This window comes from Ictidomys tridecemlineatus, chromosome 14 (assembly GCF_052094955.1).
Source record: "Ictidomys tridecemlineatus isolate mIctTri1 chromosome 14, mIctTri1.hap1, whole genome shotgun sequence".
NCBI lineage: Eukaryota > Metazoa > Chordata > Mammalia > Rodentia > Sciuridae > Ictidomys > Ictidomys tridecemlineatus.
In genome coordinates, this window is record NC_135490.1 from 1,054,241 (window position 1) to 1,067,597 (window position 13,357).

Genomic DNA, 13,357 nt, shown 5'->3' on the forward strand with positions numbered 1-13,357 from the left:
GAATGATTCTGCCCTTCACAGGGTGGATGGGCTTAGCTACCCCATCCCACCTGCTCAAACAGCTAGTTAAAGTGACCCACTCTGAAGCTCAATACGGTAGCATGGATCACAGAACCCACCCTCAACTGACAAGGCAAATGTCCTAGGTCACAGGAACCTTGAGACTCAGGTGCCGGACAGAACAGAATGACCACCTGTATTTGCAGAGGTGAGACGAAAGGCATTCTAATCGGGAGCAGGCCAAGGTGTCTCAGAAAGATGGCACCCCGTGGGCTCCATCTCGGGGTCCACACCCTCCGGGGCCTCCCCTCCTCAGGCTGCAGGAAGCTAGGTGGCATTTCAAGATGGAGCAAAACTAGGTGTGGGACACAGCACTGCCTTGCTCATAAGAGGAGAGAGAGGACAAGCCCCTGCTGGCCGGAGAGACAGACTGCTCAGGAGAGAGCCCAGCCACACTCGCAGCTCCGCAGCAGCTATCCCAGTGACTCGTGCCCTGCTCCAGGGGACCCAGGTCCTCCATGGGCAGGAAAGAAGACAGCCCGGCAGAGGGCAGGGCGGGGAGCAGAGCTCAGCTTGATGGCTCTGGGACCTGACACAGGGACAGGAGTCTCCACTCTGCTTGGGCCCCTTCCCTCCCCGCTGGCTCCCTGCTCCAGGGGACCCAGGTGCAGTGCAGCCAGAAGGAGCAGTGGTAGGTGTGGGCTGAACTGTGCATCCGCAGTGGAGATGCAGCGTCAGACCCTGCCAGGGCTCCAGAGTGACAGGGACTGGCGAGAAGCCTTGGTCCAGACAGTTTTCAAGACAGTGGAGCATTTCTGAACACCCACCTGGCGCCCGGCTGTCTTGGTGGCATGTCCAGGCTTGTCTGCCCTCAGCTGGGTCTCCCTCCCTGGCCATTGGGCAAACCCAGGCTCCACCAGCCTGCTCCAGCCTGCTCCCCCCCAGGCCCAAGACTGTCCTTCCTGGCCTCAGGCCCCAGCCCCGCCCTCCCAGCACCCTCCAGAGGCCAGCGGCCTGTCAGTGAGCTCAGGGCGAAGCCACAGGAGTGTCACGCAGGGCGAAGAGCAGCATGGGTTTCTGTCTTAGAGGTAGACTCTGACTCCTTGGCCCTGGCATTCCTCTGCGGACACCCAGGGGACATGAACTGACTTGGTGTTTGAAGAGCTGCTTTGACTTAGCTGCCAGCACGTTCCAACAGTCCCAGAAGCTGGGGTGAACAGGATACCCTCACAGCCCCCACAGCCGTACAGCAGGAGACCACCAAGGGAGAGGCCCATGTCCCTCCTCAGCTTTGTGTGTGTGTGTTGGGCAGCAGAGACAGAAGAAGGGACAGAGACAGGAGGAGGAGCAGGGGACAGAGGCAGGAGGGGAGCAGGGGACAGAGGCAGGAGGGGAGCAGGGGACAGAGACAGGAGGGGGATCAGGGGACAGAGACAGGAGGGGGATCGGGAGACAGAAGCAGGAGGGGAGCAGGGGACAGAGACAGGAGGGGAGCAGGGGACAGAGACAGGAGGGGAGCAGGGGACAGAGACAGGAGAGGGATCGGGGGACAGAAGCAGGAGGGGAAGCAGATGAACAGAAACTGAGGGATAGATACAGGAGCGAGGGCAGAGGGACAGAGAAGCAAGAGGGGTAGATATTTGAGGGGTGACAATGTAAGCATCAGCGACAGGATGGAAGGGAGTTGGTGGGTGGAGAAGGAGGAAAGTGAGGGGATAGGCCAGAGGGGAGTTGGGAGCGGTGGCGGGGGCAGGAGGCCACCTGGCCCCAGTGCCACTGGACAAGCCATGAGCCCTGCAGGGTGGAGGATCTGCTCTCAGCTCTGATGCGGGCCTGGGGGAGTTGTGAGTGACAGTCCTGGGCATGCACTGAGACAGGGGTCCTGGGAAGCTGGAGGCCTGTGGCTGAGAGCAAGGGGCCTGAGCCTAGAAGAGCACCTGATGCCCAGTGGCACCTGCTGGGCTTCACTGTGGCCAGCGGGACTCTGGGCCTGAGCCCCAGAGCTCTGCTCCACATGCCGTGGCACAGGGCGGGCAGGAAGACGAGCAGGAGGGGTGGCCAGAGCAGCTGGCAGGTGCCCATAAGCGCTGCTCCCCTCCCAGCTCTGACTCTGTCTTCTTGCTGTGTCCCAGGGAGACTCAGCCCCACCCATCAGTGTCATTGGCAAGCACCCCCAAGTGCACACGCATGTTGGTGGGTGCACAACCACGTGAGGGAGAGGCCCAGGGTGTACGAGTACGCAGACGTGACAGGTCATTTATCAAAGTCGCGGTCCATCCCGTGGAGAGATGCCCCTATAGAAGAGCTGACGTGTTCATGCTGATATCAGCCCCTTGCCCTAGCAGAGCACTGGCCTGAGCTCCCAGCCCCATTCCAGCTCCTCAGGCCTCAAAGTCCCCACTCCACCTCCCCATCCCCTCAGTGCTTTGGACTTCCACTCAACTATCCAGATCTGTCCCAGGGACATGGACAAGCATCCATCAGGGTACCTCGGAAGGAGCGTGTCTTCCCCAGCTGTCTCCAAAGCAGAGCCCCAAGACTGAGCTGAGGTTGCAGCCCACGAACCCCCAAACCCAGACCCCAACTTCTAGGGCCAGCACAGTGCTTCTTTGAGCACAGTGAGCGGGAGCATGGCTCAGGATGGAGCACTTGCCTGGCATGCTCAGGGCTCTGGGTTTGATCCTTAGCATCAGAGAAGGAGAAAGAGAAAGTCTGCAAAATTATCGCTTATCTTTACACAATCAAAGGAAGTCAACATGTAGCACCTCAAGCTAAGGGGGGGAGCCTGGGGGTGCGGTTGAGATGACCTGCTCCATTCAGACCCCCGGAGGATGCGTCCCGCTCACCTGCACTGGCTCACACAGTGGCGACGAGGCGGGTGAAGGGGCTGTGCCCCTGGTGACGCGTTTCCCTGACAACGAGAGCAACCTCTACCCTGAGAAAGCACTAAGGCAGCTTGTACTGGGGTGTGGTCTGGCAGCACAGCCCCAACCCAGAGCTGCCTGGGCAGAGTGGCTCAGAAGGGCGACAGGTTGTTGGAAATGAGGAGGGGTGAGCAGTTTGAATGCCAGCTTTGTGCCAGGCACCGTGTGAGATTTGTGGGTGCCCTGCTCTGGGTCTTCCTGCTAATCCACAGCCCACAGCCCAGCCTGACTGTGGGTCCACAGAATCTCATCATCTTCTGGAAGTGGCTATGCATCTTCGTGTTTTGTAAGAAATAACTCAATAAATTGTTTCCCAAGCTTAACAGATTTCCAATGCTGATTTCAAATTAGCTGTGCTGAAAATATAAGACCGTAGGTGAATGTCGTGGGATGAATTCTTGTCTTCCTGATTCTTGTGTAATGTGGTAGGGATAACCCTGCTGGATTCAGGTATCAAGTGTGCTGTTGATTGTTCTAGATGAGTGAAGCAGAGATCAATGGGCAGTTCGAGTCGGTGTGTGAATCCGTCTTTAGTGAAGTTGAATCTCAGGCCATGGATGCCCTCGACCTGCCCGGATGTTTCCGAACAAGGAGTCACAGTTACCTTCGAGCCATCCAAGCTGGTTACTCCCAGGATGATGAATGTGTCCCCGGGACAACGCCCTCCAACATGACATCCACCATCAGGTCGACAACAGGTAAAGCGCACCCTCCCTGACTCCCCAGCAGGAAGCCTGCCGGTGTGCCCAGCCTGTCCCCAGGAGCTGTGCATCTTCCCACAGGCGCCCTCCCCTCTTCAGGCGTTTGGTACCTTTCCAAATTGCATGTGTTACAAAGTCACATTTGCAATAATAGTTCTGAAGCATTTCTTTCATGGATAGCCTTTATTTTTTCTCAGAAGGAAATCTATAAATTAGCAGGTTCTTTAAAATAATTTTTGTAAAGTTTTGTACAAGGGGAAGAGGTTAAGTGCTGACATTTGGAAGGTGGTTGCATTTTAAATATAGAAGCTAAATAGACTGCAGTGAGATTCAGCAGACATGCAAGGCCTCGGGGGCCCCTGCAGTGCAGTGTCCAACTCAATCTCTGCCACTCGGGCAGCAGATCCATCAACATGATTCATCACTGCAAAGCCAATCAATCGTTAATGTAAATTCCCTAATTGTCTTAGGACTCGAAGGATCCAGTGTCACGATTTCCTTCAGTGCTAATGGAAAACCATATCCACCCCTTTGAAAATTTACCACCTAAAACCAAGTATCTCTGGCTGACGTTTCACTGCACCATTATTATTTATGTCACAATGAATATGCACGGCCTGGGGAGGCCATAAAGCACAGCCCTCGGCCGCAGCTGGCTGCTCTGCCTGAGAAGGCAGAGAGGAGGAGCACCAAACCCCGCGGTGCCCCCAGCGAGCTCCCCGGTGTTGGGGGGTTGGAACGCCACCGCCGTACCAGAGGGGTTTGAAGTACAGTTCCAAGGAGAGAGAACAGATTCTGTCACAATAAAGTGAGAAAAAAACGGGAGTCGGGGAGGAAAAGAGGCTGGGAAGGGTGAGTCATGACACTCACGGCAGCCCGGCTGCGTCACTGCCAGGCGAGCGGGGACCTGGGGACAGCAGCTGCAGAAGCCCAAGCTGAGCGCTCAGGCCTTCCTCGCACTTGGAGAGGGGTTTGGGTGGAGCCTGTGGATGGACAGACCTCACCTCCCATGGCCCTGTCCGGCCTTGGGTCCTGACCCTTCCCATCTCTGTCATTGAGGTGAACCGCCCAGCACCGCCGTGGCCTAGAAGTGCTGGGAACAACACTGATCTGGAGAAAATGGCTTCACTCCTCGGGGCCATCATTGTGGAGAGAGAGCCACAAGACAGATTTCACAGAATAACCCAGGAACAGCGCCCGATTCAGGCTAGAATTCTGATTTACATACACTCTATTTCGTCTTTACCACACACATGACATATTCTAAAAACTCTACAAACCAAATACATTTTTAAAATCCTTCTGTCCAAATCTCGGCCTTAGCTCTGAGTCAAATCCCCTCTAGACGGCGACGGAGCGTCAGAGTCGGGGCACGGCCTGGGGCTGGACAGGCAGAGCAGAGAGAAGCCGGGCAGAATCGAGGCACCGTGGGGCAGCAGCCTCCAACAGCCCTGCTGCTGCTCCAAGCCCTGCCTGCCACCGGCCGTCATCTGCCTCTGCAAGTACAAGTTAGACCGCGTGAGCCCGATCCGTTAAATAGGGTCATGAGAGCCCAAAGAAACAAAAAGCCCCATCTGGAAAAACAAAAGGGTAGAGAAAATTATCAAGACATTCAGGATGTGAATGCCTAAATGATTACGATAGTTGAACTTCCAATTTGATCCAGAGCTTCCTGTCAGGGGGCAAGAGGATTTTCATTATTTTGTACTTAAATACTTCTTACTTTTGTAAGTACTCACACTAACACTGACACTTAATAGCTGACCTTTGTTGGGGTATGTGGGTGTGTAGAAAGAGACTGTTTTGGCAAATTGATTTTCTTTTATGGTTCTAAAACCAGCTCTTGAAAGCAAATCCAAAAGGGTTATTTTCAGAAGCATCCCAAAGTGATTAGTTTTTGTATGAAGGTTTTTAGTTGTAGTTGGACACAATACTTTCATTTTATTTATTTTTATGTGGTGTTGAGGATTGAACCCAGAGCCTCACCCGTGCTAGGTGAGCGCTCTACCGCTGAGCCACATCGCCCCCAAAGGGATTGTTTTGAGGAATAAGATTCATTTAGGCAAAATTCTTTATGCAGGTTGAAACATAATACTCGGCGTGATCATTGGCCTGCCCCGCCTGTGAACAGGTGGTGTGGTTTTCAGGCCCCTGTAGTACCTAGATATCAGGTGTTCTCGCCCTGGAAACACGGGACTGGAGGGTGGTGGGCGTGTCCTTCCAGTGCTGCCCGACTGCTCCTGGCCTTGGAGGAGCTCGGCCCGGCCGCAGGGCACCCAGGCTGGTGGGGGTGCAGCGTGTGCTGGACACCCCACCCACTGGCCCTCCTAGGAAACACCTTCCTGTGAGCGAGTGTCCCCCGCTGGGCAGATCTGAGAGCATCTGGCCCTCATTTCACACTTGGTTTCTTTTTCATCTGCGAAATGATTTATCGAGCAGGTTTTCTGGTCTGACTTTGCATCTCACCTGATTTTCCTAGGGAAGGAGTATTATTGATGCTGTGCAGGAAAATGGCCTGAAATTAGACCACAGGGACTTTTCTCTGGGCCTCCGACCGTCTCGACATAAGTCACAGCTGACTCTAGACAGCGTCACGGCAGAGTGGGGCCGTGCAGGATGGCAGGGAGCCTGTAATGATTCTGGGGTCTGTGATGGTTGTTTCCAGGCGGGTTTGTGCTAGCACAGGAGAAAGCGGCTCTATCATTAGGTGCCTTGAGACGAGTACATTTCAGTACCGTGGGTTTGTTTCTGTCTCTAAGTGTTGCTTCTCCATTTGAAGAAGTGGCTGCATCTAGTCCTCCCCCTGGGGCCTTCTTGGTCTCACACAGGCCTCATTTCAGAGGCGGGAGACTCCTTCGGGAGCTGAACCCAAGCTCCTTCAGTGACCTCCCTGTTAGGCCAGATTGCCCTGCAACTAATATGCACGTTCCCACAAAGATAGGGGACAGTTTTTGAAACTGGGATTTGAGAAAGTAGAGAGTACAAATTAAAAACCCAGATGTGGACATCAAATGGGCTGTTGGTAAAGTGGCTTGGTTCCTGGAGTAAAGATGATCTAAAGTCATAACCTAGGCCACAAGGGCAGAGGGCGACGTGCGGGGTGCAGGCCTTGCTTGGTCTACACCACGTACATTGGGTGTGTAAGGGGTGGGCGCTCGTAAGTGAATGATGAGTCTCTGCTGACGCTGGCCCAGCGTGAACCTTGAGACACGAAACCACAGACACCCGTTTTCTTCTTGGCAAACCAAGCAGAGCCAAGTTCACTCTGGGGCTGGGGAACCCAGCCCATCATGGCTGCCAATCGCCAGGTGAGGCCCCACGCCATCCCACCACCAGACCTAGCGCCAAGCCACGTCTCCTGCCGGCGCCGCACCAGAAACCTGTGTGTGATTCAAAGAAACCACAAGCACTGGCTCCATGTGGAGTCCGTCCACAGTGGTCACCAGGTGACTCTTAGCTCTTCTCAAGCCACGCATGCTGGAGGTTCCAGGAGCCCCAAGGAGCTTCCAACAGAGCTTGGTCCTGAATAAAGCCAGCTGAGATGTGTCCCCAAGACCCCAGCCTGGAGTCCTGGCTGCAGGACTGTCCATAACCAGGACTGCCACCGTGAAGCGAGCCCACAGGCACAGTAGAGCCAGCGTGAGGAGCAAAGGACAAGCCCCGCCACCAGAGGAGCTGGGAGAGGCCTGCACCGTGGGGAGAGGGCGTGGCTCTGGCTTCCCCGCCTGGAGGGTGGGCCATCAGAGTGGGGACTCAGGCATGTTCAGCTGTCACCAGCAAGAACCGCGCCCCACCTTCGTACTGTCTCCTCACATGGTGACGGGTGGCAGCTCCCTGGGCCTCTCCAGGAGTCACTAATGCCACCAAGAGGCTGCACCCCATGGTCTCAGAACGCCCAGAGCCCCCTCTGAGTGAGGACCCCAGCCCATGCCCTTGGGGGGACCAGACGCTCAGACGTAGCTACCTGCTGAGTTTTCCACGTTGACATGTGTGACTATCGCACAACGGGCTTTCGATCCTGTGTGTTTCATTTTCCTATTTAAAGTGCGGTTTTGAAGAGGAGAGTGCAGGCGAACTCAGGATACCCAGTGGTCTGTGGGCCAGGTCTGACCACCTGTGACTGAGATGTGCAAGATAAGACCTGGATTTATTTCCTTTAAGCCAACTTAACTCCAAGTCTAAGTCCCAACCACTCCTGCCCAATGTACTAGGAAATTCAACGTCCATCATTTGGGACATGCCCAGGGCCATGCCAACACCAGGAGCCCCAGGAAGCCCCTGGCCCTACAGCCCTGTCCAACTGGCTGCCCTAGGATCTCCATGTCCCTCTGTGGGACTCCTCCTGGGTCTGCCGAGGGGCAGGTGTCCCAGGCCCCACCCCACAGGCCCCCGGGCCCTGCTGCTGCTGCCCCACGGACTTTCTTCTCTCTGTCTGCCCAGCACCATCAATCTCCCTGCTGAGTTGGCTCTCCCAGGAGTCAAGGCAACTTTGCCAAGAGAGAGGCTGTCCTGGGCTTGACATTCCCCAGCAAAATCTCCGCCAAGAAGGGCCCCTGAGCCCCTGGAAGATGGAAGCAGCTGACACCCAGAGAATCAACGGGCGTGAGGTCGAGGGCGAGCTTCCCCAGAATGGCAGTGACCGTCCAGCTGACCCTGCTCAGAGGGCTCCACGGAGGTCACAGGTGGAAATCCCAGCCCATTGACCCTGCCAGCCTGGCTCAAATGCTCTGGAAAGCACAGACGACTCAGGAGTGTGAACCAGCTGGAACCACTGCCCTGCTCTAAACCTCAGATGCCCAAATGTCAGCCTACGTCTGAAAAACAGGTCTTAAGTGAGGAAAATCGAATGTCCCTCTCCCCTCAGAGCCCCAGAGCTGCTGAGACCCGGTGCCGAGGGAGCACACGCTATCTATGATGGGTTTTCAGCAGGGGGACCAGCCAAGGCAGAGTCGGCGGAGCCAATTTAATGTTCCCTAGATTGACACCAGAGACTGAATGGGACTGATTGCTCTGAAATTAGTCTTTCAACCCCTTTCAAACACCAGCAGTGTGAGATACTGAGCACGTACACCGCGAGCGCGGTTTGGGCTCTGGGGACTTGGTTGTGAATTTTGCATCATTGTTGGTACTTTCAAATGATGCAGGTTGTATAAGATATGTTAAGAAAACAGTTGCTTAAAGAGGACGCGTGCATGTGTAGTCTTCCTTCTTAGACTGTTTAATTGCACTGAATTTGTCTCATGCTAACAGTCATTAAGGTGTGGGACCATGCTGTGAGATTTAGACAAGACCTAGGAGAGCTTTGGAAATCTGGATGGATCCACCCTGGGGAATCTTTATACCTCTGTTTATTTATGTACTTATTTTGGAGACCCAGGAGGAATAAAATGATTGATCATATCAAATGTTACCATGAGTCCATTTAAGACAGAGGAAGTGAAAGTCCACCAGGCACAGCCACCACAGGGTCACCGCAGATCCCTGGATTCCTGGGGAGCATCGCATGCTGTGAACAAGGGCACCTGTATTTTCCCAGTTCTTCAAATTGTAAGTGTGTGCCTTTATCTCTTTCCTACTGGAAACTGACATTTTCTTCTTCAGTCTATGGATTGGTGGCAATAGACTTCTCTACCGTTTTGATCAATCACACAGTCAATTGAATCAAATTCACAAACATTCATTTAGCACCTGATGTCTATGTGATACTGGAGTGATACCCGAGAGATGTTTCATAAAACAAAGGAAAGCAGAATCTCTAGTTGATATTTAACTCTTGCTCCTAATTGCTCTTGGATCGTTACAAACTATCCTGTGATTCATAAATTGGTCAAACTTCCTTTCTCTTCTTACATCTGCGGTGACATTCCTGTGTGCTTGGAGTCCCTGGAGCCATTCTTAGTGCCCTGTGCTCCTGCTCAGCACCCATCAGTCGGACAGTGGCCATCCTCCGAGGGACTGACATGCCTGGCACACAGTGCACCCAGGAGGTGCCAGCTGAGCTGCTGCCCATGGTGCAGGCGGCAGTCACCGCACCGATGACAGGGATGCTGCTCCTCCAGGAGAGCAGCCTGCCAGGGCCGGGTGCATGCCCGCGGGGGCAGGTTTCTGTGTGAACACTGCACTCTGTCCTTTCTCCACGACATACCTACAGAGTCATCCAGGGAACCAGCCACAGCGTGTTAAATAAGGTGGAAGAGATCTGGTGTGCAGAGCACGCAGGCCACAGGAAGGGCCGTGTTCATTCTCCATCCAGAGGGCTGGTAAGTTAAAAAGAAAGAAAGGATACCACACCATCTCACCTAGCAAGGCCAGGCACCATGGGACAGGGGGCAGCGGAAACGTTTGACAACCCCAGGAAGCACCAGTGGGACCCACAGCCATCTGCTCAGTGCAACACGTCAGCCCTCCTCCTCCCCACGAGCGTCAGGGGCCTTTGCTGGTCTACCTCACCTGCATGCAGGTGAGCCCCAGAGCAGGGGCCTCTCCTGGTCTACCTCACCCCTAGAGCAGGGACCTCTCCTGGTCTACCTCACCTGCATGCAGGTGAGCCCCAGAGCAGGGACCTCTCCTGGTCACACCTCACCTGCATGCAGGTGAGCCCCAGAGCAGGGACCTCTCCTGGTCACCTCACCTGCATGCAGGTGAGCCCCAGGGCAGGGACCTCTCCTGGTCACACCTCACCTGCATGCAGGTGAGCCCCAGAGCAGGGACCTCTCCTGGTCACCTCACCTGCATGCAGGTGAGCCCCAGGGCAGGGACCTCTCCTGGTCACACCTCACCTGCATGCAGGTGAGCCCCAGAGCAGGGGCCTCTCCTGGTCTACCTCACCCCTAGAGCAGGGACCTCTCCTGGTCTACCTCACCTGTATGCAGGTGAGCCCCAGAGCAGGAACCTCTCCTGGTCACACCTCACCTGCATGCAGGTGAGCCCCAGAGCAAGGGCCTCTCCTGGTCACACCTCACCTGTATGCAGGTGAGCACCAGAGCAGGGACCTCTCCTGGTCTACCTCACCTGCATGCAGGTGAGCCCCAGGGCAGGGACCTCTCCTGGTCACACCTCACCTGCATGCAGGTGAGCCTCAGAGCAGAGACCTCTCCTGGTCACACCTCACCTGCATGCAGGTGAGCCCCAGAGCAGGGACCTCTCCTGGTCACACCTCACCTTTATGCAGGTGAGCCCCAGGGCAGGGACCTCTCCTGGTCACATCTCACCTGTATGCAGGTGAGCCCCAGGGCAGGGACCTCTCCTGGTCACACCTCACCTGTATGCAGGTGAGCCCCAGAGCAGGGACTGCATGGGCCTGAAGCTATCACAGCGTGGAGGGCTTCCCAGGTGTCTCAGGACGGGCAGGTAAGTGCCTGACCTCGTAGGTCTCCCCCACTGGAACGTGAGCACTGTGGAGCAGGATCCCCTCACTGCCCAGTCCCTCGTGTCTGGAACATGGTGGGAGACGGAAGAAGGGCCGAAGCTTTTGCCGGTTTCTTTAGAAAGAGCAATGCGCAAGGCAAGATGGAGGAAGAGATGCCAAGGGCCGCCCGGCCTCTCTGTGGACTCCCGAGGCCAGGCACTGTCACCAGCTGGCTCTGCGGGTGCTTTCTGAGTGTAGAGGCCAGGTGGAGAGTCACAGAACAACTGCCCTGGGATCAGTGACGCCAGGCATCGTGTCCACTGGGACTGGCAAGCCAGTGGCCCCCTTGGGGGCTGAAGTGGGACCTCAGTGCTGCTCCGGCACTTGCCTCACGTCTCCTGGTCCTGAGGCCTGGCTCAGAGTCTTCCTGTCAGAACGACCTGTGGGGGGAGCAGCCCTGGCACCGGCTGGCACGCTGCTCGGGCATGCTGCTCAGCAGCTCCGCAAATTACTGCTTTGGTCTGTCACCCTCTGTCCCGCCTCCTCATCTCTGGGGTGCGGGGGATGAGTCACTGTGCAATTCCTGTCCGCCCTCTTCTGTCCAGGTGACCTTCTCTGTGGCCGGCGAGGGACACGATTCTCTAGAGGCCACAGGGCGCTGTGGCAAGCCTTTTGTGTTCCGTCAGGAGCACTGTGTTCAGTGGCTGTTACAAATGGGAGTGGAAACATCTGCTTCACTTACCGGGGCACAGCAGGCATAACAGAGAACACCAGTCCGTGACGCCTCAGGCTGGCACCTCGTCTGTGGTGGCACTGAGAGCGGGCTGTGGCGAGGGAGCCAGAGCCCACTCCCCTTCTGCAGAGAGCCGTGGCCCCTGAGGTTGGAGGAGAGCCCCTCGGCCAGGCACTGCCCTTCTCACACAGCTGCTGGCTTCTGGCCACTGGGTGGCGTTTGCTGCTTCTCGTGGGCTCTGGACGTCGGCCCAGAGGGGCCTGCTCCGGGTGCCCGGCTGGTCGGCCCAGCTCCACGGGCAGGCGCACAGGCAGTCCATCCTCGCGCCCTGGAGGTTGTGACCGTGCAGCCCACGCTGTGGGCCCAGCCCTTCCCCGACCGCCTGCCTCCACGCTCAGCACGTGTCACCTTGACGCTGAGCCTCAGTGGGCCAGAGCACTGCTCTTGCACCCTGAAGAAGCCTCGACCTAGGGTCTGTGAACTTGCACGACGGGGTCTTCTTTTCCCTAAATCAAGAGACAGCAGTGTCTAGAGACCTCAGCCTCATTTGCCAGGGAAGTCAGGCCTCGTCCTTGAGCCAAGGATGAACCGAGTCACCCTGCTTCCAGGCACACTGGGGGAAGCTGCAGCTCAGCTTCAGCAGACGTCACTCGCAGCCCATGTCCCAAGCAAAACCCAAGCAGCACATGACCCGAGACCGGCGGCTGCCACCACGGGGCAGTCCCAGCTCCTTTCAGGTCAGAGGGGTCGATGCCACCCACCAACACCCGGGGCCACAGCTGCGGGTCCCCCAGTCCCCACGGGGACCAGTCTCATCAAGGTGTTCTCATCCAAATGTGCAACTCCACGTTCCCCAGGACCAGGACACAAGACGCAGCGAGTCCCTGAATGAGCCTGGGAGGGAGCCCCTGTGCCCCAAGGCGTGGGCCTCGGTCTCTGCATCGTCCCTGCCATGACTGTTCTGTGTGAGCTGTCACTGGGAAGGGCCCCTCCTGGGCCAGGTGGCCCTCAGACCTCAGAGCATGGAGAGCTGAAAACTCACGTTAGAGGTTGGTTTATTTCCAGTTTTTCTTAGAAAAACTTGAGCAAGGTTCTGGCTGTGTTATGCGATTTTTGAATATTTGAAATGAAAACAGGAGTGTCTGGAAGGATCGACACTGTCACGGCTGGACTTCCCTGTCCAGGAGAGGCCAAGTGCCGGTTAGCCGGTACGGTCCACTGATTCACCTGCTCCCACAGACACCTTGCTGGTAACTTTAGGGAACAGTGTGTCTGTGCATTGAGTCCTGTTTGATTCACACTGTGTTTTGAGACTAACATTAATTAAAGCATCAAATCATCTTTAAACTCTGGAGTTGAGTCGTTTGCCTTCAGAGTCGTTTCTCCAGACTTGTTCTCTCATTAGACATTCACGACTTGATGACTTTTATGCTACCCTCCTTGGGGTGCTCATCAAGAGGGTGCAGTGCACCCAAGTGTGGCTCTCCATTCAACAGAGGAGCGAAGCTGGCCACTCATAGCACCTTCTCTCTTGACGATGTCTTTGTGCTTTGAACCACAGAATGCTGATTTTCAAGTTTCCTTGTTGGCTTGCAAATGACTTTCAAGGATTGGATACAGACACGGTGTCCAGGATTCCAGGTGCAGATGG

The 13,357-nt window shown here is 55.8% G+C and overlaps 1 protein-coding gene across 14 annotated transcripts in view; it reads left to right on the forward strand.

Moving 5' to 3' along the window:
• Dlgap2 (DLG associated protein 2) overlaps positions 1–13,357 on the forward strand; it is a 653,188-nt gene that overhangs the window by 604,157 nt on the left and 35,674 nt on the right. For all 14 annotated transcript variants that reach the window (XM_078030719.1, XM_078030713.1, XM_078030712.1 and 11 more), the window contains one exon: positions 3,403–3,622. In XM_078030719.1, coding sequence (XP_077886845.1) covers positions 3,403–3,622 — 220 coding nt within the window. The remainder of the gene's footprint in view (positions 1–3,402; positions 3,623–13,357) is intronic.